This window comes from Tenebrio molitor, chromosome 6 (assembly GCF_963966145.1).
Source record: "Tenebrio molitor chromosome 6, icTenMoli1.1, whole genome shotgun sequence".
Taxonomy (NCBI): domain Eukaryota; kingdom Metazoa; phylum Arthropoda; class Insecta; order Coleoptera; family Tenebrionidae; genus Tenebrio; species Tenebrio molitor.
This window is the reverse complement of record NC_091051.1, coordinates 2,152,590-2,178,111: the sequence shown is the minus strand read 5'-3', so window position 1 is coordinate 2,178,111 and position 25,522 is coordinate 2,152,590. Positions and strand designations below refer to the sequence as shown.

The 25,522-nt window shown below is 42.3% G+C and overlaps 1 protein-coding gene and 1 long non-coding RNA gene across 7 annotated transcripts in view; one reads left to right on the top strand and one right to left on the bottom strand.

Annotated features, from left to right (window-relative positions):
- Window positions 1-25,522, bottom strand: part of Ten-a (tenascin accessory) — a 206,947-nt gene that overhangs the window by 83,158 nt on the left and 98,267 nt on the right. For 5 of the 6 annotated variants that reach the window (XM_069050307.1, XM_069050311.1, XM_069050309.1 and 2 more), the window contains 4 exons: window positions 18,941-19,138; window positions 9,162-9,371; window positions 8,904-9,107; window positions 5,250-5,405 (listed from right to left, as the gene is read on the bottom strand). In XM_069050307.1, coding sequence (XP_068906408.1) covers window positions 5,250-5,405; window positions 8,904-9,107; window positions 9,162-9,371; window positions 18,941-19,127 — 757 coding nt within the window. In that variant the 5' untranslated portion in view covers window positions 19,128-19,138. Of the gene's footprint in view, window positions 1-4,922; window positions 5,056-5,249; window positions 5,406-8,903; window positions 9,108-9,161; window positions 9,372-18,940; window positions 19,139-25,522 lie in introns of those variants that run through there. The other variant, XM_069050315.1, reaches the window with a different exon arrangement.
- On the top strand, window positions 16,705-18,107 carry LOC138132757 (uncharacterized). The gene is made up of 3 exons (XR_011160172.1): window positions 16,705-17,441; window positions 17,500-17,690; window positions 17,740-18,107. It is a non-coding gene; the product is annotated as an uncharacterized lncRNA (long non-coding RNA).

Here is a 25,522-nt window from a genome sequence, read left to right as displayed (position 1 = left end):
AAAATGATTAAACACTTCGGGGGTAACCGATCCGGCAAAGACAATGACACCCGGATGCCGAACGTTTTTACCGGACGCGAATTAACCCAATCGGTGGGGGCGGCAGCGGCGTCCACAAATAAAAATGTCTTTCAGCTGCTGTTGCCTCGTACAAAGCCACATCTCATCTTTAATTTTTCTTTTTTCCTTCCGAAGATATTTCTTGGCTGTCTATTTTTTATTACTCCATTTTATGCCCTTTCACATCTAATTATTTCTTTTTTTGTTTATTTTCATAGCCCATTTATTCAACAAGACACTTATCCGGAGTGCCTCAGAGGTCAAATCTTGTACCCCCATTATTTTTATTATTTGTCATAATATGTTTTTACATTCTTTTCTTTTTCGATTTTTATCACCTTCAGTTTGTAACACGTTGCAGGTGTCTCTTTTATAAGACCGAAAAACTATCCTCGTTGATATGTTCTCAACCCCAAGTATGCGACATCCCCCCCTAGCAACGCACGTGGAGTTCAAATGCTAAGAGGGTGAAAAAACAAGTGAAGGGCTTATTTCTAAAGCATTTGACAGGATAAGCACAAGAGAAAAATTCAAATCTAAATCACTAATAGCGATTCCATCTCTAAACCTCTAAGTATGGAGTGTGTACCCTAGCAACGTCCAATTCCACCCCTAGGAGGGGTGCACAAAAAATAGACAGTTTATTATGTGTAGTATCGATTAGGACAATTTCTGACAATAAAATTTAATTTTGCTGTGACAGCAAGCAAACCGTGGTAGTTGCCGGTAAGAAATCAACACGATGTCTTTGATTGGACCAGACGACATCTGTCGCTCGCCTGAATGACGTCATTTCATCAAACACATGACGAGCTCTCGGCTGAAGTTTTCTTAATTTCGTTTTGTTGCGCTGGTTACGACCGCCCATAAAACAAAAGATACACGGCATGAGTGATCCAATCAACGACTTCACGCACAATCCTCTTGACGCATACATGACACAAAACTGCAACTTGTTTCGCCGTCGCCACGCCACTGCCCTCCAGACACCGCCGGGGGGCGGGTCGGCACCGCTAATGCTCGCCCACGGACACGGCGTCGAAATCGGCCGCCACAAATTGCATCCGAATTGATTCGACGTGTTTTTTCCAGACGGATTAATCTAGTCACACTTCCGATTAAATCATACGAGACGCGTCTGGAAATAACCGCCGCCGCCGCAAAAAATCTCAATCGCATCGAGAAATGCGGGACCAGGCCGGAGCCCGCAAAAATGTAAATAATTCTTCTCAACGCGGAAAAAGCTAATTGTTTGCAAAGTCGAAATTTCAATATTGCGTTTTTTTTTTGTTCTGGTTCGATCGGACGAATCTTTTATCTTTGCGCGTGTGTGCGCGAAGACAGGCGTGGAATTACTTCGAATTGAATTCATCACTCGGTTGCTCACTTGAACAAACAACAAATTACTGGTCCGCTTCCGATTCGCCAACGCAATATTTTCATATGTAAATAGTGGGTGGTCTGTTTAAATTTTACGCTAAACTATTCATGCACTCATGATCCACTTGACAATGTGCAGGTCTAAATGCGAATTATTTTCTGCAAAAGCGACCACAAATGCCGGTTGTATTTTTAATTTGGCGCTCGATGTGCGTTATTGGGAATTTATGCGATGATTGAATTCCTCCCTTCCATTAAAATCATTTGGCATAAACACATAATACAGCCGATGCAAGTTTTATTGTCATTTACGCGTTATGGACCAGAAGTTTCCACTCCAACACTGATTTACCGTTTTTCAATAGGTTCTTTGTTTCCAGACTTTTCACATCTTTTTTTTTAGAAAAATACTTCCAGATAAAAAATAGAAGTGATTTTGCCGATGCGAACGATGCGACTTAGTGAGCGCCAACCTTAACGAGTCAATAACAGCTATACAGGGTGTATCTGAATTTGACCGCCAAACTTTCAGGGCAGATTCTACGACCAAAAATAAGCATAAAACTCTTAACACATATGGGGCCAAAAACGCTTAATTTGAGAGATAATCAACAAAAACAATAATTAGGACCTGAATTCCTTGGATTTTGTGCTCAATGCAAGGAGGCGAAATTTTGACAAGTTTTGTAAATTGTTCATAGCTCCTTTTTATTTTTGTACGTTTTATCAAAAAATTCCACCCGACTCCTTTTGTTGCTGGTAGAATTTTTTAGTCGATTATCTCGCAAACTAAGCATTTTTGACCCCATATGTATTGAGAGTATTGCTTATTTTTGATCATAGAATCTGCCCTGAAAGTTTGTCGGTCGAATTCGGATACACCCTGTATACAGGGTGATTTTGAAAGTTGTGCAGATATTTTAATCACGAGCTACTGGCTTCATGTAGAACTCGGAAAAAATATTTAAAAAATTCCATGTCAAAAAATACATAGCTACAATTTTTTTAATTGCTTTTAGTTTTCTACGTTGTCCTATAACTTCGTAGGTAAAATTTCGACACATTTAAAAAATACACCCTTGTATATCATGGTTTAGCAAATGTACGCCAATGCGAAGTAACCTATAGAAAATATGCTTTAAAACAAGGAAACCGCAGTTATTTATATTCTGCGATTTTAAATTATTATGGAATAAATTTCCACAATAAAAATCTGTGATACCGACTGCGTTGTTGGTTGCAGTTTTGTCTGTTGCGCTGCGCTGATCGGTTCTAATTTTTTCACGTATTTATTGTGAATATCACATACTGAAAGCAACAAAGGAGATAAAGTAGCAAATGTGCAGAGTGCGGGAATATTAGAGATGGAAAAAAAATATGTAATTTAAAAATTAAGAAAATTTAAAAGAAGTAATTTGAAATTAGAAACAAGAAAAGGAGCTCACAAATGCACACGATGAAGGAGAAATCCTAGGAGGTGAAGTAGAAAGCCGGAGAGAGGAAACGGAGAAGCGAAAAAATTCATTGGGGGAACTGGAGAACAGATGGGGGAGACAAATGAGACAAGAATTAAGCACGCGTGAAGGAATATCAATAGGCAGGAGAAGCAAATAAGGATTAACTAGTACAATGCACTTCGTGGAAGCTTTGATGACAAACGAGCTGAGGTAGAATCTAAAGATTACCAATTAGGATAAGAAAGAATTCTGCGTAAAAATGAGAAAAAAATGTAAACTGGAGAATGATAAAAGATGCGGAGAGTGCGTCATGCCAATGGAAATGTAAAATAATGAAATGAATAGAAATATTCTTTTTTACACTTTTTTAACCTTTCAGGATTTACAAAAATTAAACTTCACTTAATTTTTCTTTAAATCAATCACTCAACAAAAATTTCCAGTATTGTTACGTACTTTTTCTATTTTAGATGATGTAATATGAAGTTCATAATAGTATATTAAAGAACGAGTTTTATAAGGGCTTATTTGGCACACGAGTCCCAATTGTAGAAAACGAGCCGTAGGGAAGTTTTCTATGGGACGAATGCTCCAATGCCTTTATAAAACGAGTTTTTTATGTTATTTTTTAGAATTTGCACCCTGTTTTAATTTTTAAAGAAAAAATATTAAATTTTCAAATTCTAGGGAATTTTGTATTAATTGGTAATTCAAGGTAACGGATGCAACTACACCTGCAACAGATGTTAAAAAGTAGAGTTTGAACATTAATATTGGAAGTTTTTTGGTGTAAATGACAATAATACACTGAAATATTGATAACAATTTTCTTAGAGATCCATTAAACCACGAGTGCTTTAATAGATAGCCATAAACGACTGCAAATTGAATACAATGATAGACCTATTAGAGACGCAAATTCTAAGAATTTATTTTATTTACTTTCATACTGTAACGTGCCATATTTCACTTTTTTTAGGTGTTATAATGGCAGTTTTTACGGCACTAGTGCGGGAATAAAGCAGGAGTGCGGTAAAGAGTTTGAATTTAGCAAACATGTTTACAACTACATATTTATTAACATAAATTACACAGTTGGAAACATTTTCTTGACTTTTGACTTGACTTTTCAAACCGTCTCATCTACTTAGACTCTCTAGATTAAACTTTCACTTTCTGACAACTCATAATAAATAAGCAGTAAACTTTGCTTTCGAATCCGATCATTTTCAACTAGAACGAGTTCAAGATCAAAGTCCCCCACATCGTTCCATGAAGATTCGCCAAAGCTCATTACTCACGACACGCGACAATCATAATCTCCCCCCACTTTCTGTCGCCACATCTTTCCAAAACTAGAAAGTTTTTTTTTAATTAACCCAAAAAACTAGTCGCAACGATTGCAAAGAAGTATCGACCTTGTTTCGGCGAGGAGGTAACGCGCTACAAAAGGAAAAGCGATAATCGTTAACCCCTTCTGTAATCCCGCGACCGTATTCAAAGGTGAACCACCCCGCGATTGGCCTTGTCGTTCCGCCGCATTTAGACACTGCCTCGGCGTAAATGTGCAAATGCGATATGATGTATCGTGTGCTACCGCAGAGTAAACCACTTTGTAGAAGTTTCACACCCTCGTCAGTTTTTCTGACGCTAACGGTAATCCTTAAAGCACACGTCGTCACTCATCGATTGTATGCAAACGACGTTCTCAATAACGGAACTTGTAGACGATAAGAATTTCATTTTTTTTCTCTTCTCTCTACCCTCCGACGAGCCGCACCTCGCCGCCGAACGACCTTAATTTAGGCAATATGGCCGAATGGATGTGTTCGAACGAGGGGTGGGTCGCGTCTACACAGCTGGCGACGCGAAACCGAAGGGACGTCTTTGATTAAACCGCACCGCACACATCGCCAGCGGTATCGCACCGAACTCGACTGCGTTTTGTCGGTCTGGTGTGATCCAATCAACGACTCCACTTTGGTTGTCCACGTCGAGTGGATCTAAGATAAGCTTTCGGCTCACCGACTCGTCTGTCGAAAAACCTCCGTGGCACCGTCTCCAGCTGTCCGGCGTGTCGTTTCCGGACGTCCCGGAGTTAATCGCGCTCGACCTTTTCCGGACACATTCCCGTCGCCATCCGCTACTAACGTCAGCTTTTGATGGCGTATCTCGTCCCCAATCACTGCTAATGCACCACTAAGTGGCAATAAAGTTTACAAGCGTCGCAGGGCCCCGACATTAGTATTCATCGACCGTATTAAGACCATCCAGCGAACTACTGACCGCCCTTTTATCGTGAATTAAACTAACGACCTCGCATAATTCGCGACATCCGCTCCGTCGACTCACCTCCTTGCGTCAGAAACTGGGACTCCTGTGTGGCGGCACCGTCGCCGACCGGCAAGGCGTAGTCGGTGCGGCGTCGGAGGGTGGCCGAGTGGAGAGAGGGACCTCGGGGCGGCACCTCCGGCGGGGCCGGCTCCGGGGGCGACTCCTCGTTCACGTCTGAAAAGAGGGTCAACGGTATATCGTGATCGGAGCACATCTGAAATTATAATCGGGAAATTATTTGTAAATAATGAGGAACCTATTCGGCACCGTGTTTTACCCCGAACAAGTAAACTGATGAATTTTCATGAAAATTACGAGCTCATGCAAATCGCACTAATAACATGCAAATTTATACGAAATTATTACAAATTAAATAGATTTGCAACGGCCTACGAGCCTGATACAGACGGCTGACGACGGAAGACGATCAGCCGCCTCTCGACGAACAGGAAACTGTTTTAAATAAGAGTAAAGTACCTGAACGTCGGCAACGGACGACACTCCGCTTAAAACCGAAGCAGAAATCTTTTCACGAACATCTACGGATGTGCCAGTAAAAAAAAGTTCAAAGCTCTGATCTGATTTCCTAAACGCGAAGGAGGTAATTGCAGCTCCAGTTGGTACGGTATGCCCTTGGAAGGTCAATTGTCGAAAAAAGTAAGGTTAGGAGGTTGTTTGTTGAGATTTCGTGCAAACACGTGGGCAGCTGTGATTCAAGTTACAACGAAATGCCTACCAAAAAAAATCGGACGAAAATTTTAAATTAACGTCAAAAATTGAGGCGTAAAAGCTACAATTTCGAAGCGACTAAAAATCACGTTGATCAACTGTGCAGCAATTAAAATTAATTGTCTTCAAACGACGTAACTTTAGATGCCATAATTAGTAAGCTCTATCGCAGAAGATATCCAGTTTCATTTCTGAGGCTACAGAGGTCCAAAATTGTCGAAATTTTTCACACTTACCTGGATATTGGTAAGGTACATTTTATTTTTTTTTTTAATAATTTTTCACTTACAAACAAAGCCAAAAAAAAAGAAAAACAAATTCTACCAAAAAGTCAAATTCTGATTTTTATACTAACCTACCCAGATTCACTTCCTATAAGTATTTACGAAATCAGCGGAAAAAACACCGATTAGATTTTGAATTAAACGCAATTTTATATTTTAACTTTGAAAATCATTTTTAATTATGACCAGCTACTTGTTCTGTTGTAAATTTGGTGACAATCGGAATTGTCAATTTTATGGCAAAGCTGTAAATAAGAGGCTCAAAACGGTCGGCTAGTAGAGAATGATCCTTTTGTTGGCAAATTATACCATTTGGGCCACAAATCACGCGTCTGACTTACGTTTAAATAAAAAAGCGAATAATTTAGCTAACCAAGTCAAAATGTGTAATTGTGCTTTGTGTTTGATGGGCTAGCAGGTACAGATTCACTTAGTGCAAAAACTTTATAGGTAAATTGACAGTTAATATCAGAAAACTAACAAAACTATTACGTCCTTATTTAATAACAAAAAAAAAATTAAAAATTTTCAAATATAACATCAATTATGAGTTAGGTATACAGAGTGTCTCAAAATTCGCGAATTCCGAATTCAGAGCGTTGTAGGGGATCACTTCAGTAGTCCAAATATGGAATTAAAAAAAAATCGGGACTTCCCCCACAAAGATACATCGCCCTGAAGGTGCACTCTTTGAAGTGCGTTTTTTTCAAATACAGGGTGGAAAGTGCAGTGTTTATTGTTATTTATGGTGTAGATGATTGTGGAAAATAATAACGTAAAACAATTTTTTGAAAAGTAGCTTTACTTTGGAGTAAAAAATCTTAAATTTTTGTAATTTTTCTTAAAAATGGAACGGCAACGTAGCTAGAATAGTATTTTGTCACTGTGGATATGAAGGCTGCTATGTATTGAACAAAATTAAAGTGCTTAAATCTTCTTCAGGAAGAGCGATTTTCTAAGTATTTTTCGAGCTCCTCTAGGTCCTTCCCTACCACGCTCTGAATTCGGAATTCGCGAATTTTGAGACACCCTGTATAAAATTTCGACAATTTTATTTAATTAGAAGTTGCGATTTCTCGCGTGCGCGTTTTCGACGCCCGACCCTGTATGGTTGCTGTGTTGGTCTTCACCAATACCTGATTTAAACCACCTGGAAAAAACCGATTACGGCAATTATACCGTTATAAATCTTCACAATTTCTTTCCCTAACTCACAGTTCCTTCGATTCAAAACTGCAACAAAAGTCCCCACGTTCTATTATTTCAGGTTAATTTGTTCCGCTTTGGTAAATTGTGATTATTTTGGAACTGAAGCAATTTCAGATCGTTACAATAACACTATACGGGGCTAGCGATTTACTGAAATTGTATACCTAATTGTCTTGAGCTAAATTAATTTAACAACCTATTCGTAATTAAAACGTAATTGCTCCTAAACTGTTCTAGTTCATCTTCCCTTTTTCTTCGAGATCGAACGACAGAGATAATTTTTCTTTTTTTGGAAAACCGTTTTTTTATCGTGCGTCAAACAGTCCTCCATCATCCTCCGGAATTACCGCGCGGCCCTCGTACAATTTCCACGCGCACTCATTAATCCCGCTCGTCATTGTTAATATCGATCACGTATTTCCGGCGTGTTTGTTAAGCTTTGACTTTGTGAAATAACGTTTACAAAACCGGGGCGCTTTTTTTATTAAGACAACAACGCAACAAAAGCCGAAATACGATTAATCATCCGCGTTACGAGCCAGAACTGGGACCCATTTTCCGACGCGAACTAATTGCGGCAACATTTCCCGACGATCGATTCAAAATCGGCGGCCGCTCAATTCCACACGCATTTTCTTATGGAGTTTCGTGCCGCGCTGGGCAAATGTGACGTCGTCCTTTAGCCGCGTCGCTGATAATTAAGTAATCGAGTTAAGCGACGGTGGATACGTGTAGTGGCGCCACCTATCCGACTCTAAGCCAATTACAAGTCGTCACTCATTACCTTAACTTCGTTCTCCGGCTAATTAGATTTGTCCGGATGCGACACAAAAGTGTCGGAGGCAGAGCACAATGGAGCCTCCATTCCAGTTGCGGTCCGCAACTTTTCGGGACAGGGAGGGAGGTAAATATCGCTTCGAGGAGTCAGATATGACGATGAGGAGGAGGACAAGGTTAGGTTTTGTTGTTTGCAGGTCGGGATGTCAAGGTGAAGCGCAGGGAGGGGCGTTGCGCCTTCGACTGTACTCGTCCGGCCTTAATGAGCCCGGACGATGCGGTTTTCGCGTGATATTTTCCAAAAATACGGCTTCCATATATCCCATTAGCGCTCAGCGCTGCGGCAGCTATGGAACTTTACGGCCAACTTTATAATTAGATCGGCAAATCCGATAGCCGCAGTCCGGCTGGAGCTGAAATCCCTTCAGCAGTGTACATCCGACGGTCCACCCGCTTGTCATTGTAAACAGCATCAGTCGGCTTTAATTACTGGGGGCTTTTTGATGGAATAAAACTCATTAACGTTTAATTGCAATCCTAAATAGTTTTGATGCACTTTTGTGACGCGAAAAGCTAACCCCCAAAAACGGCCTGGAATCCCCTTTGGAAATTTCATTTCCAACGCGAGAGCAGCTCCATGGATTTTTCCATTTAATGCAAACGACCTTTTTACCGTTACTGAGGCAGAGCCGCTGCTGCTGATCGTGATAGGCGATGTCGGTGCTTCCCGCGGCGGGTATCCTGCCGTCGTTGCAGCTGTTGCAGGAAGTGGCGCTGCTCGAAGAGGTCATACCGCCGGCCCTGTGCCGCCCCCGCCCGGTCCTGCCGAGGGTGCTGTTCGAGAGGGTCTTCTTGTTGCTGGCGTAGATCACCTCCCCTGCAAAACCAACACACGCACATCACTTGGTCAAGAACGCGAGGTCCAACGCACCGTTGTTGCCGCGGAGCCGGTCCTGCGGCGTGGCGTAGTGGATCCTCCTGGTGTTGGTGTTCTCCATCGGAAAGGGCGACGCCTGTCGGTGCAGAGGGATGGGGGAGCGGGGCGAAACGAGAGTGGGCGGCGGGGTCGGGAACGGCGTCGTCGGGTTGTCGGTGGTGACTGCGTCTTCGGTGTCGTCTGATCGGTACGAGCGATCCACGCCTGCACCACAAGAAAAAAATGAGACCTTCGCCCTTTGACAGACGATTGGTGGTAATGGTGGCAAATGAGAAACAATTTTGTTGGCGATCGGAAGGTCGATTAGGCCATTTCGGGTCGGTAATCGCGCCGTAACGCAATTTGCGTCCTGTCTCGTCGTCGAGGAAGTATTTAAGATAAAAATGCATCCGAGGGCGGAGGAACAATTCGGGTGGGCGAGCCGCGAGGGGAGAAACAAAGGGAACGACGTTCTAAAACCGACAAGGAATTAAATTACCCGTCTTATATTTCTCGTTTTATTTAACGTATCATTTATAAAAAATGTAATTTAATAGAATCTGCCCCCAACGTTACCTTGTTACGGAAGAGCATTTTCCCAAGTCGCAAACTTTAGTTTACCTCGGGCGTCAGATTCGGCGGAATCTCTAGAGTACCTTGAAAAATAAATCACGTCTTTTCTAATCATATATGAATGACTTCCATTCCACTTCCTAAAATCCAATCCCACATGTAATATCGGAAATCGCGGCGGTGGCGGTCGCCCCCCACGCCCCCCTTCGACCGCCGTCCCCGCCTAATTGGACTCGGATCAAAATTTCCATGTTGCTTAAACAAAGAGCTCACCTGAGTCGCAATTATGACGCCAGAAAAGAGGGACAGGAAGTGGAGGAAAATTCGCGCAAGACTGCCTGAGACCTGTCTCGCCTCCCAGGGGCAAACAACTCAAGATTGAATATGAAAATTTAATCAGGTAATTTCATAGGGGATGATGCCTCGATGCTTTACCGAGAAATTGTGTTCGCTGCTCCTTTGCCCACTTCTTATCAACGTCCAAATTTCGCGCTACCCAATTACCGACAAATTCGGCGCGATTATTAGGTGAGAACGGGGTTGAGGGTTGTTTCGCCACGGGCTAAACGGGGTCGAAATGTTATTAAATATATCATTATTACTTTTACAATTTAAAAATGATTTTTTCCATGATCATTGAATTTCAGTGGTCGCTGAAAATAGTGAGCAAAGATGGCAATTGAATCACTAGTGAGAAAAAAATATTTTCTCACTAGTGAGCAAAGTGAATGTTTTGCGAGTTTGTCGATAGAGGACGCCAAATATGTTGTACTGAAAGCTTTTTTAATCTGTTTTTAAAATACTTTCTGAATATTAATAACTAAAGTTTATCTTATTTTTGACTTATTTAAATTTTTAACCTGTTATTTAGATTTCAATTGACGAAAAAACGTGAAATTGCTTTGGGGTACATTTCTGGGAAAGTTCATGCTAAATGCATTATGTGTTGGTATCACTGATTAAACTAAAATCACAAACATGCAACGCCTAACTCGTACGGTTGGTGTCCTCGCCTTCCGCTCAGACGCCCAACTTCCGTACTCGTGATTAAATGCACTACTTTGCTCACTTGTTTTGAAAATAGCTATTATTTAGACTTCAGTTAAATAAGTCGGACAAATAAAACTGCATTTCTTTATCTGTGACATTAGTTGTGTAATTCTCAGAATTATAAAGTGCGGAAGTGGTGGATGCGCCAAGGAACGTTTATATAAATTTCTAGATATCTCCACTTTATGTTAAGATAGACAGAACTTACAAACAATTCTGTTTAAATTTTAATACAACAAATCGAGCAAATAAAACGTCAGTTATGAAATGTTTAAATTTATAAAATGCAAAAATGGTGAATGCTCCGGAAAATTTTAAAATAAAATTGTTGATATCTCTGCTTTATGTTGATGAAGTGACGATTTTATTTACATTTTAGTGCAGCAAATCGAGCAACCAAGACAGCGAATCTCTATCTGCAACGATAGCTGTGAAGTGTTCAAATTTGCAAAGTGCAAAAATGGTGGATGCGCCGGAAAAAATTCAAATAAAATTTCTGATAGCTCGGCTTTATGGCAAGACAGGGACAATTTCAAAATCACTTTATTTGGGCTTTAGTGTAGCAAATGGAGCGAATAAAACCGCATGATAGTAATAAATTTGCAAAATGTAAAAATGGTGGATGCGCCAGAAATTTCTTAAAAAATCGAATGACGTCCAAAATTTGAAAAAATTCGCGAACAGAAGGAAAGTGGTGAATTTAGCTTGACGGAAACAAGGGAGCATGCGGCAAGTCGCGTAAAAAATAATTAACTCGGACGCTAAGTACCTGGATTACCTCCCGTTTCGGGAACGTCGTTCTCCCGAAAATTATGCTTTTCAGATTCGGGAATTACAGCTTTCATGAAATTTTTCTTCGGGAACACAAAAAAAAACCGAGACGTATGTTCGTCTCTGTGAAACAAAGAACACCCCTTCCGCCGCTCCTTTTTCAGGTATTTCGGCGTCGTTCATTAATCAAACATCCGTTTCGGGTCATTCCGAAGCGGCGAACTTTCGGCGTCGTTTAAACAATAACATTTTAGTAAAACGTGAAAGGTATTTTGTGTAAGTGGATGTAAACACAATTAATTCATAATGGAAGTTCGGCGCCGCTACGTGTCGCTCGTGTTTGTGTTGGTTGAGGCGAAGAGGGGCAGCCGTGACGCCGCCACCTTGATTGATAGACTCTCCCTAATAAAACCAATCACCCTCCTGCCGGAACCGTCCCCGCTGTTTCTCTTTTAATCACTCACCGCTCTTGATGCGAATTTAAGTTCGACGGCTTCGCTTTAATTATCGATATGAGTTCTATCAGTCGACCGCCAGTCCCGGGGGCGGGGGACACTTCAATTGTTGGTTTAATCAGTTTTAATCGCACACCCCCGCATTCCGACGGGGGGGACATTTCCGATTGCCGCAACTATTCCGTAAACAGCGACCCAGGACGAGTTAATTCCCCGGATCGTGAAATTTTCAATCGGGGGCGGCGATCAACCAAATCTTCACTGTCTGACTGCACCGGACAAAGAGGATCTAATATTGTATTTTTCCGGGGCCCCGGGTCGTACACGAGCCCGACAATGCCCCTCCAGGAATCCGGACAATAAACGCGGAACATTTCTCAAAGACACTTTTAATTAAGTATCTCGGGTCAGGTGGAGGCGATAGGGCTTCGTCTATCAATCAGACTCCCGATTCCGGGCGGATGCCACCGGAGCAGACGGTCCTTTTTCAGCCTCTTTGACCTCCACCATGTAAGCGAGACCAAGTGTCGTCATGGTGACTCGAGTGCGTTCCTGTTGCATGGTGACGAGGGGGGAGAGGACCAACGATTGACCACGCCGCCCCCCGACCGATGCAACAGTTCCGCACTAATTATCCAAGCTAAATAAATAAACAATCGGCAGAAGGAGGCGATGAACGCACCCGAGCGGAAGCGACGGAAGAAAATAATAAAATAACTGGAAGTGCTCCTTCCGGTCGGGGCAATTTGTTTCGGATCGAGCGGATTTGAAACGGCGGAGCACCAGGTATTTGTCTAATTGCGAAGAGTTGCAGGAATTTCATAAAGATTTCATAATTGTGATCTCAGACAAAGCGATTGGGCTCAAGAAGCATCTTCACAGTGTTTAAAAAGGAAAACTTTCAACAGACGAGGAGACACATTTTTTTCCCGACATCGACGGATTTTAAAACATTCGACCCTTATAATTGTCTCAATTTGCATCGAGACGGAAAATTGACCTGTCCAATGACATTTGCTAAAGATCAAACGAACAAATGGTCAGATTTATAAATTGCAAAAATGGTGGATGCGCCGGGAAATTTTCCAAATAGGAGCTATGGAAGAAATGAAAAATTTAAAAACGTCAAAATATCAGTGCACCAAATCGAATAAAGTGGACCGAAAGTCTTTATCCTTTGCTAGAAAAATGTATATTTTTCTGTTGTTATTATCATTACCATCTAGAATAACACAAAGCCTTAAGGCAGCAATTGTTTTTGATCGTGACGTCACAGTAAAGGTTTCATCCGAAAACGAATTAAACCTCCAGAATTTAGTAAAAACAGTAAAACGTTTGGTTAGCATTCTTTTTCTTAGTAGAACGATGTGTTTAGGCTTTACAATTGCTGCCTCGTGGAGTAAAATGCCATTTGTGACGCAAAAATTGTCATTTAAAAGTGAGGTTAAGTTTGTGTATTTATCGTTCTTGCGTAATTTTTACTTTGTGAATCATTTAAATAACACCAATTCACAACAAATGCTTCGTACATTTTAATTATATCACGGAAATGTTGATAGGATATAAAAATACGGATTAACTGTTTAAATTTAACCTCACTTTTTGCGTTGTTTGTGTGGAGTGGTTTTTGGCTCTTGGAGAAGAAAAAGATGGAACGTTCGCTTCGGAAGGAATATTTGATTATTCTCGGATTTGAGGTGCATCGGTTTAATTGTGGTTTTTCCGGTTCAAATGAAAAAATCAGCGGTCCGCCTAATATCGGGAGACTCCAGCCGAAAGCGCCACCGGCTGGTGGCAGTTCCTTGATGATCTGCAGTCGGCACAATGACGTTGATTTATATTCACGAAGTTACTTTTGTGTCGGGAATGGATAGGCGGATATATCCGGGCGTGTGTAACCCACGCACACCGCCGACTTACCCATCGCCAGATACACAGAGAAGGCCCCCGGGGCGGCTTCTTTATCCCGCCGCCGACCCCAGCATCGGCATAGAAAAAGATTACTCATCGCCGAGCAGCTTGCAGTCTGCGCACGTTTACTTCTAATATCATTTTGATATTATTACCATATCAGCATGTTACTTCGAATATAGATTATCGAATTATTCTTGCTGCATTATAATACACGAATTGAATCCTGTCTCGCGGAAACAAGAGCCGAACGATGGCTTATTTCGATGCACGCAGAACGGCTGCACTATATTTTGTCAAACAGGGACGTTTCGGACGTGTCTGCATAACGAACGCGTCTCAGACGTTGTCGGTGCATTGTTGGTTGTCTAAAGCGCGGCGGTGTCCCCCTCGCATGAATAAAAAATCGCCGACGATGCAGCGAGTCCTGCAAAGTTAAATTAATCACTTGAAATATCTCTCGGATAATTACTCGGCGCTCGACAAATCCGACACTTTCCAGCTGAAACTGCAAATATGTTGGTGCTGCAGCGAGAACACGATAAAGCCGAGTCGCTGGGTCGGTCCTGCTGGAAACAGGATTTTTTTTGGTCGACTGGCGTCGCTTTTAATTAATAAAAAACGCCTAATGGAATTAAAATCATTTGTTAAGTGGCTTGTTTTCGTCGTCATAGAGACCACCAGACTACCCCTCGCGGTGACGTCGCTCCTGGTAGAATTTCTTGGGGTTGCCGGATTTGTCGACATGATGTATTGTTTTCTTTGATGGGGCGCGCAATGAAGCGTCCGCTTATGAAACAGACGGACCCAAGGTCGGAGGCCGCGTCCATCGGGAACACTTTGGTAATTGGAAACGTACCGAGCCGGAATAAAATATATAAGAAACTTCGCCGCCTGTCTGATCGACGTACATGCGATTTCCGCGACGGGGTTGTTGCCCTTGGCAGGTTCGATAAGGGCCGGTGATAAATGAGCCATCCCGGGTAAACAGTGTCCTTCATTTGGGCCGGACAAAAGCCGGCTAATGATTTCTGAAAGCCGGAGCGGTGTTTTTCGTGCGTTGTTAATCTGTTGCTTGGGTAGTGGTTTAAGGTGCGAATCCGACCGGGATTAGGGGTGGTTCTCGGGGGCGGCGGAGTGCGACCGAGTGGCGGCGTGATGGATGGGGTTGCCGAGCCGACACCCGGTCGTGGTCCACGTGCCCGCCGTGTCACGTTCGCGATTTGTGTTCGAGGAAACCGCACGGCCGATCGAAGTGTTCCCGAGGGACCACGATGCTGGATGTTATTACAGTTGTTTTGTTTCCCGAGAATTACGCCCTTTCATCTCGATTCGGAAATCGACCGCTTCAAGGCCAACCGTTCTCGACCGCAACGAAACGTCAAAATGTAGATGCGTGCACAGTTGGTTGCCTACGCTGCGGCAAAATTTCTTCCGGAGTTTCCAGTTCTCGATTGAGAAAAATTAACGGTCTCGCCTGCAACGTTGTAGCTTCACCTCCAGGACTCGCCCTCCGTCGGTAATTAAGCGGCGGAGCGCCGGAGCGTAAAAAATCCAAACCGTTTTTTCCCTCGTCGCCCCCAGAGACCCCTCCGAAGTTTATAATGCCGGACCGGCGTCGAGAAAAACAAGTCGGTTTCGCGAATTGTTTACTTTCGGAGGTCGCTCGCCGCAGGTGTTCGACGTAGACGATCGTCGTTCACCTCTGACTCCGGACCGGCGTTTTATTGCGTTCGGTCCGAATCCGACATTTAATTTTCTCGGGGTCCCCTGTGGCCCCGCATAAATGGAAATTGCCCCACACTCGGTCTCGTTATTGTTCCAAGATACCGCAAACAAACGCGTCGCGCCGCCTTACGAGCCCAACCCCGATTTATTGAATTATTATTCGCTCCCGAGGCCGCACCTGACGTCCGCAACGAGGACATCTCCGTGGAATTGCGCAGGTGGCGGCGTTCGGGAGCCGGACAGCTTCTTCGAAACGTCCGAAGGGTTGAATTGATGGTGCGCCGGGCCCGGGGACGGGGCGGGGCGGAAGAAGCGCGTGCTTGTAAATGAGGGGGCGACATTTTTCACTTTCGGCACTCGCACTTCGGTTATTTCTGTCGGGATGCGGGGGCCGCGTGCTAATAAACCCTCGGAATTTGTTATCCTTGAAAATATTTTTTTCTGGCGGCGCTCTCTCCACCGCCAGCGGAAGCAATTACCGCGTCGGTTATCACGTCTCAATTTCACGAGAGCGAAATGTGAAAACCACACACGTCTTTTTGTGTTGTTAGTAACGCTCACTAAAACTTGAGCTTTTACGCGTGGAGTGAACTCGGATATGGATGGAATCTTGGTAAACTTGTTAAATCTAATCCAGCTCGTGTGACGCACTCTGAATAGAAAATATGTATAAGATTTGGTCGCGCCTTTGAAAACTTCTCAGCCGCACTTTTCCCGCAAGAACCGCCGCCGCCGTCTGTCCCAATTAAGCCGACGACGGACCCCACCGACGAATCGATCGCCGGTGGGACATTAAGTGTCCACGAGGCCCGTTAAATTTGATGGTTCGGCAAGAAAATCTTTAGCAGCCGCAGGGGCAATAACTGTTGTATAAAGTGGGCAACGTTGAACGACTTGGAGAAAATGTGGCCGTTAAACATTTACTATTATTGGTTCTGGTGTGGCGAAATTAAAGGGAGGATACATTAAGTTGTGAAATGCGAGGTTATGCCAGATATAAATACGGCAGCGGGGGTGCTAATGTAATTTCCAGAGTCAAAGCACGGCCTCTTCCCCCGCCATAAAGAACGGTTAAGCGTTGTTTTAGTGGTGCCGGGCCGCGGTTTGCTTTCCAGACTTTATGCCATCCCTCCGCTTCGGATATTATGAGTTATTATCGTGTATAGGTGCGTTCCGTTTCTCCCCACGCCGCAACGCGTAAAAATACCTAAAAAGGTATCGGTTCATTTCCAAAACCGAAAATTCTGAAGCTAAATGTGAAGAGGAAAATGGACAAATTATCATAATACAGGGTATTGCTATGAAAACGTGTGTTCTGTTCAATATAATAAACCATCGTCAAGAAAATGAAACTGAAACATCGAAACCTAACCTCACAAATTTTGCCAGTCTGTTTACATCTAAAAGCGGACGTATTGGCAGTTTCTATTGAAAAATACAGAGTTTTGACGTTTATTAGGGGCTATCGAGTACGTTAAAAGTTATCAGGCCTTAAATCTAGGACACAAATTTGCTGTTCTGTAACTTCAGAATAACGGAGACCGATAAAATGGTAAAATTTGTTGTGGATTGAGAATTGTTGATTGCAAACGAGCCCTAGGGCTTGCGCACTGAGCATTACATTCATATTTGACAATGTTAGTATTTAATATAAGTGAGGTTAAGGTAAACAAGATTGAATGCTGAGAAGACAGCAACAATTGTGGAAGGCGAGTATTTGGATTAATTTTTTTAATTTTTGCTCCCGATGTTGACCATCTAGTGTGGTGTTAACCTGATGTGAAAATGTCTAAACTTGACAATGATGGTAAAGCAAAGATCTCAATGTATTTATCAATATTAATAACGGAAATTAATGTTTATAGTGGGAGAAACTAAAAATGTCTGTCTCATGCTGTGATCACGTCTGTGGAAAAGTGGGGTTATGTCCAGGTACAGATGATTCAATGTCAAAACCTCAAAATCACCTCATGCAATTCTCAATAGAAATGAAGAATGAAGGAAATGGTCATTGGTCAGTTAGAGAAATGCGAAGAATACCTGGGGATTACTAAACGTAATCAGACCTTTCAATTAATTGCATTGATTAATACAAATATTTTCAGATAAAAACTAATTGGACAGCAAGAAACGTGAAGTTCAGAAAAATGTTTTATAGAAGATAAAAGGCAGAAGGCATGAAACTACAACACTAGCCAAAATATACAACAAAATAGCACAAATAGGGTTAACCGAACAATGAATTTAAATACATCAAGACACAAACACATTTGCAAACAGGGTTTACTACAGAATTCTTCCAAAGAGTTGTTCTTCCACCTTTGTAATCTAAATAGACCTTGACATGAATACCTCACAAATTTTGCCAGAGTGTTTACCTCTAAAAGCGGACATATTTGCAGTTTCTATTGAAAAATGCAGATTTTTGATGATTATTTAAAAACACCATTCGATTTAAATACTATTAATTATTTATGCCTTGCTCCTTATTCCTCCAAGTACTACCATCCATAATAATATGATTTATAGAATACGTATTACTTAAAATCAATAACGAGCGTCGTAGAAGTTTTCACTTCTGTCGTGCGGTCTTAAGCACATACTCTTTTTTTACTTAATTTAAAAAACAAACAGGCGGCGCCGTTAAAAGTAAAATTGTCGGGTCGCATCACCGTTTGGGCGGGAACGAGCCTTCCGGAGACGTTTATTAGGAAATTCGTGCGAAAGTGTGTGACGAGAACGGCAACCGACAACTCACTCTGGCGCTGCGGGTCCCCGCCACAATTTTAAAAGCCACCCCGGCCGGCCCCCAGGTAGGGTGGACGCGTCTCTTCGCTCCGGACATCGCAAACACGTGTTGATTAATTTACGGGCGAGATGGCCGAATCGATAGCGGCGCTCCATCGCCGCCCCCTCGGGCCGTGGGTGGCGAAAACGTCCGGAGCGGGCCTAATTAGAAGCGACGCAATAAAGCCGAATGCGAACGGTGGCGTCGGCTCATTTAGCGTGCGCCCTAATTAGACTAGCGCTAATGCATTCGTTGCGACGGGGGATGAAGGCCCGTCAGGGTCGACCCGTGTAAAACGACGAATTCACACGTGGAATCAATTATTGCACGTAATTGCCACCGCCAGATATGACGCCAATATGCAAATGTCTGACCGAACCGACCCGGGGGGATGAAGCGGACCAATTTAGTTCGGTTGTTGTGCGTCTAATGACGCCACTTGTTGCTAGGACGGGGGTGGACGCGTACTGATTGCCGGTTTTGTCGCGATGCCGCCGAAAACAGTCGCATCCACTCACTCGAGTACTCCTGCTGGGCCTGGGCCAGCAGGGAGGCGAAGACGTGGCTGTCGAGCGGTCTGGTGGGAATCTCCTCTTCGCTGGAGCTGTAGCCGCGCTCCTGCCGCCACTCCAGGCTGCGTTGCCGTCTCATCCCCGCCGAGGCCTTCAGCCCTCGCCGTCCCAGCGTCCCGCTGCTGCCGTCCATCACCAGCCCATCTGAAACAAGAGCGGAACTTGCAGTGGCGCGATAAACATGATCGACGTGCCAACTTTTCTACTCTTATCTATCGCCGACGAGTCGGCAGGATTCCGTTTCCGGTCGACAACTTTTACTTATCGACCCTCTTTTAATTAATTTCGTGATCTCGACGGTCACGTGATCGACACAAAAAATAATTTACAACCTGTTGAGCAGGGGCGGGGGACGCGACCGCCCCCAAGACCTGATTCCTGATGGATATCGCGGCCACGCAACCGATCACGTGACGGGGAATGTTAAGTCGACCTGTCACATAAATTCGTAACTGTCAAATTGTTTACGAAAAGCGCTTTAAAAGCCGGAAAGTTCCGGAAATAATGAATGCGACCGCTCCGAATTTACTACACCTTCCGATAAAAGATAGCGACTTTGCTTGACATTTCAAATTTTATTCAAATAAATTCAAATTTATTTTATTCGTCGCTAATTTTTCTTTTTATTTCTACCTGAACCGTCAATGTTAAAAATTTGGATTGCGCTGTTCACCAAAGTATAATTTTCACGGAGCTAATTGATGATTACTGGACGCAATTAAAATTATCGATCAAATTAATAATTAATCAAGACCGCCGGAACAAATTGCAATTTGCGTCGTTCTAAAGCGGCGACGATTTTTATGAAATTTTCCGCGGAAAATCGGCGGAAAACTCGTCGACTGCATTGGCGTGTAATTCGAGCACGCAGCCCCGATTTTATACCCTTTAATAAATTGCTTTAGCAGATATGAGTGGTGTAAAAATTTAATAGCTTGCAATTTTCGAACTTATGGAAATTTCGAAAATTTAATAAGCGGAAGTCGGAGCCGCAACGGTCCGAGTGCCCTTCAGAACAAAAACAAAAAAAGAGAGACTCGCCGCCCCCGATTTCCATCGCATTGCATTATTAAAATCGCCATAAAACATTCTAATTTAATAAAGTGGAACATTATCTGTTCCTCTTTATTATCCTTCAATTACTATCTGCGCTAGTTTGATTATTAAATAAAACCGGTATTTACGAGCGCCGAATGTAATTTTGATGCCCCCATTAAACGTCGATAATTCAGGAATCTGCAGTGGCGGCTAAATGGAAAAAATCACAATCACGCGCTAGACGCAGTACGTGATCCGGGACTAATCCGGCGGATCCGGGGGCGACGCAAATCGGTAAGAGATCGGCAATTATCGATCCCGGTGTCATTAAAGCCGCCGACAAACAAACAGGGCGCCACCCCTTCCGCCGAAATAATAACCCCCTCGTAGGAGTCTTGAAAAGGCGCGATTTGCATCATACAGGAAGGCAATAATTGGAAAGGAGCTCCAGAGCGGAAGCTGCAAATTTCCGGGAACGAGACTCCGCATCCACCGGTGCATCCTGGCAAAAATGAAAATGCTCACCGACGGCATCCGAAACGTCGACGCAATAACCGTAACTTTATTTCGCGCAAACAATTATTTTTCGAAATAATTCTTAAGTAAATCTGCCGAGATGAAGGAAAGAATCCGTGAGTGGCGACGTTAGACTAGAAAATTGCAGAGGAGGAATGGTGGATGCGCCAGATACAATATCGTTGGTATTTGATGAGCCAGACGCGCTCCGTTTTAGACAAATTTTACCAAAGAACCAATAAAGAAAATTGCACGAATAAGCGAGAATGTGGAGAGGTTTGGCGTACCGCGGCTCAAGACATAAAGAGAAATTCGAAAAATTGTCCGAAAGAATTTTACCGATCCTCCGAGAGTCTTGACGATTAGGTGGAGTTAAGTCGAAAGGGCGAAGGACAAATCTGCAACATCTTTGCGGTTCGATTCCATGATTTGTCGATAATTCGACCTCTTTTGCTCACTAGTGAGAAAATATTTTTTCCTCACTAGTGATTCAATCGCCATCTTTGCTAACTATTTTTACCAATCTTCCAAATCGTTCGATTTGTGGTGAGGTCATCGATTCCTTTTTGAAAAAAAGGCCTCAGTTAACGAACTGTGAAATATTAAAGCCGACCTTGTGTCTGATGCTCCTTTTTGTACGCGCAGACCTTGAGCAATTCAGTTAGGAAAGCCTGCCGGGGTTAATGTAGTGAAAGAGGCTCTAAGTAAACATCTCCACTCATAACTTATTAAGGAGGACTCTAGTCCTAGAAAACGTGCAAAAGTTCGCATCCGCTCCATGCAAATCAAATTTGAATTATTCATTATAATTTGAAGGAACGTTTAAGTTTTACGCCCCCGATCCCCCGCAGAGTACACACACCTGGCGAACTTCCCCCTAGGAAATTCTCTCCCCCGCTTGTGTCAACTGCGCCGAAAAAACAATCCCCGCTAATGAGGCACGATAGGGATGTTTTCGTGTCGTTTTTTTTTCAATCTTCTTTAATAATAATAGAGGTTTTTGCTCTGGATTCCGGTGGCCCGGAGCTAATCAAAACAGACGACTAATTATTGTAATTAAAGTCTTGATTAGGAAAGAACGTCGAACAAAACAATTACTTAATGAGTCTAAAATGTGTTTACGCGTTAGTAACCGCGGGCTGTGTTTTCTAAGTTTACTCTTCGCCTCCCTCCGAAAAAATTTTATTATCCACCCCGAAATGTTTTATAAATAACAGCCGGAGGGTGGCGCGGCGCGCTTCGCAGGTAACTCGCTGCTAAATAGTTGGAGAACCTAAACAGCGGGCTTGTTAGCAAAAGTTTGCGGTTGCGAAAAGCGGAATATTATAAATATGGATGCGCCGGGTGAAAACGGGAGAAAGCCGAGAGGTGCATTTTTTGCATCTGCGTAAGAAGCGTGGTGGGGTCCATTTTCCGGATATTATTCCGTGAAATCCGGCCTTGACGGGTCAGCGCTTCCATCGCACCCCGGGTCGCGCTCTTGCGGCGTCTTAATTTTTTTCCGGCTTGTCGAAGCAAACAACTTCCGGAATTGGCCTTGAGGGCGGCGGCCCTTCTTTGAGTGTTCGCCGTCAGCCTCCTCGGTCCAGATGCTGCTCATGAATTCCACCCCTCTGCATATCTCGCAGACTGTTGCGCTCGACTCTCAAAGGCGGCTGCGGAATTCCAATTTCTGGCACACACAAAGTTTCGGTACGGTACCTAGCGCGTACTGCAGCCAACAATCCGCAAACGCTTTGTAAGACTTTCGTCTTGGTATTTCCGACATACCGCCGGAACAAACCGGAGGAAGAACACACGGCCCTCGCCCCCGATAACAACTTGACGGTTTTATAACTTGTTTTCGCCGCAGACACGAAATTAATGTCTGAAATATGAATACGGCCATAATGAAAAAGAACAAGTTAGGCGGCGGGCGACTCGTTAAAGGGGCAACGCGCCGGCAGGGGGGCGGTTTATTGAAGGGGCGGTTTTGGAAAATCGACGATCCGGTCGAGTGCGCCGACGAAGAAACCGGCTCGGGCTTGGAGTGTGACTTGGTAATTTCTTGAGTCAAAAGCTACACGAAAATAATGAGTCATCAATCTCTTACCCGTCGCAACGAAATGTCACTAGCTTTGATGGTGAATAATTGATTAGTAAACCGCAATTTTTTATTTCTATAATATTTCATTCAATAAATATAAATAAAAAAATATATTTCCGCTGTCGATATACAGGGTGTTATTGAAATGCGTGACCAAATTTTAGCTTCATGTAGAACTCGGAAAAATATTTAAAAAATTTTATGTCAAAAAATGAAATGACATTAATTTTTTGAGCTATAATTTTTTGTAATTACTTTTAGTCTTCTACGTTGTCCCACAACCTCGTAGGTAAAATTTGAGCACATTTTAAAAATACACCCTGTATATCATATTTTATAAAATATTCGTCTTTTTTGATCTAATTTTTTACAAATCAATTATCGGGCGTTCATCCTCAAAGTTGGCGTTGAAGAATCGATTGTGAAAGCACCACTTGTCAGTCTGCAGAGTAAAAACACAAACAACGCAAAAAGTGAGGTTAGATTTAAACAGCTGATCCGTGATCTGTAACGCCAACTTCAAAGATAAATTTAAATGAACATCCAATAGAACAATGCAACTTTTTACATGTAACGGTAATGCTGATAAACTGCAAGTTCCTGATTTTACAAAAATGGTGGAGGTGCCGGGGAGATTTCTTTTTTTTAAGAAACATTCATATTTCGATTGTCTCTTGAGCCAAATGTAATCTAAATGCAGAATTTTATATATTCTATTCCGCCAAATCTAATAAAAAAAGGAAATTTCATTCTCCACCGATAGTCTCCGGAAATTACAATTTTGCGATTTGTAAAAATGGTAGAGTGGCCGGAATAGTTTTCTTTTAATATTAATATCTCCAGTGTCTCTTGAGCTAAAGCTAATATAAAAACTGTCCTTTATAGATTTTATCATGGAAAATCTAATAAATAAAATTAAAAGTTTGTATCTCTGCAAGTTCTCTGGAAAAAGCAATTTAAAAATGGTGGAGGCGTCGAGTAAATTTATTCTTAAACGAAAATTTCTCAATCGTTACCTAGATTAAATATGTTTTTCCATGATCATTGGATTTTAATGGGTAATGGTCATTGAAAATAGTTAGCAAAGATGGCAACTGAATCACTAGTGAGGAAATAATATTTTCTCACTAGTGAGCAAAGTGAATATTTTGAGAGTTTGTGGATAGAGAGCGCCAAATATGTCGTATTGAAAGTGTTTTAATCTGTTTTTAAAATACTCTCTGAATATTGGTAACTAAAGTTTGTCTTATTTTTGACTTACATATTTAAATATGTAACCTGTTATTTAGATTTCAATTGACGAAAAAACATGAAATTGCTTGGGGTAAACTTCTGGGAAAATTTATGCTAAATGCATTGTGTGTTGGTATCACCGTTAAACTAAAATCAGTAAACCAATCACAAACACGCAAAGCCTAACAACATAACCTCTTTTGATTCGAATTTTGTTGATTCACGTTTTGTTCTGAAAAACTGTTTTCGTGAGTTCCCTGTTGGGCTAATTTTGTAGAAGTTATTGTTTCAGTGATTTTAACAGTTATGAAAAATAGTGATGCAGATAGATAATGACAGTTTACATTAATATAACCTCATTTTTTACTCTTGTCATGTTTTTGTCATTTTGAATTATTTACATTAAAAAATAGTGATTTGCGGCATAATAAGGGGTAGGACGCAGATGAAACCGATGATTTAATTACACTCAATTTCGATTCCGCGACTCTTTTTTATGATCATGGAAAAAATCAGATTCAACACGCATGAGCAAATGTGCATTTAATCACTTATGCGGTTGGGGTCCTCGCCTTCAGCTCAGACGCCCAACTTCCGTACTCGTGATTAAATGCACTACTTTGCTCACTTGTATTGAAAATAGCTATTAAAAGGCTAGATTTTGTTGCGACGAACATTATTATCGATCTTCATAGAAATACGCTGATGAAGAGAAGCGCGTCACAAAATAATTGTTTGCTTTTGGAAATGTTTCATTAGTGGTAAACCACCTCCGCCGTCCGTTGGGTTCGTTTTATTCCGTGTACATCTAATAAAAACGACTCCTCTAATGGGATCCGATGGCATCGGCGATGAATTACTGCCGCGATTGGGGGAAATGCAATTCTTGTTTATTACGGTGTAATGTGAAAACATAATAAAGACGTCATTTGAGGGATTTTATAGTTCCTTCGTGGTAAATGTCATTACATCGGGTTTAATATTACGCTTAACACCCAATAAATTTCTATATTTCATGCATGTAAAGAAATTAAATATTTTACAGGTCGATAAGTCCAAGTTCCAACACCGCGAAGAACGATAGCAGCAATTACTTATCTCCTGGCACAGCGCTCCATTTTTGGTGACATTTGAAATTCCCGAAACCGCGTCCTGACTCGACTAATGTGATTGGGTCCGATCCCGATCGGATTAATTCTCGATATGGCGCAATTTAATTAATTACCAATTAATCTCCGATCCGATCGACGGACGATTCGTTTTTGGACGGGATCTCCATATTTCCACGAAACGTGCGTCAACTCTTGTTTGTTTTAGGGATCCCTCCTTCGAGGTGATGGTCGTCTTGCGGGTTTCATCCCCCGCCCCTTTGCGCCGCACAACCCTATGAATTTTATATTTGCAACATTTTTTTATATATACATACGTACACCTAAATGGATTCCATTCAGCCGCTTTTATGAGACTGTCGACCGTTTCATAAATATAAAAGCGACGTTATTAAATATTGCGACTACAAGAAAACGTTCTTTCACGAATTAACATAACTCCCGTTTGGTGTGACGTTCCCCGAACAAATTGCTCTAAAATTGTGACTAACGGTGTCACAGCGAAAACATCATCAGTCATCTTCAGCTCGGGACCAATCAGATCGA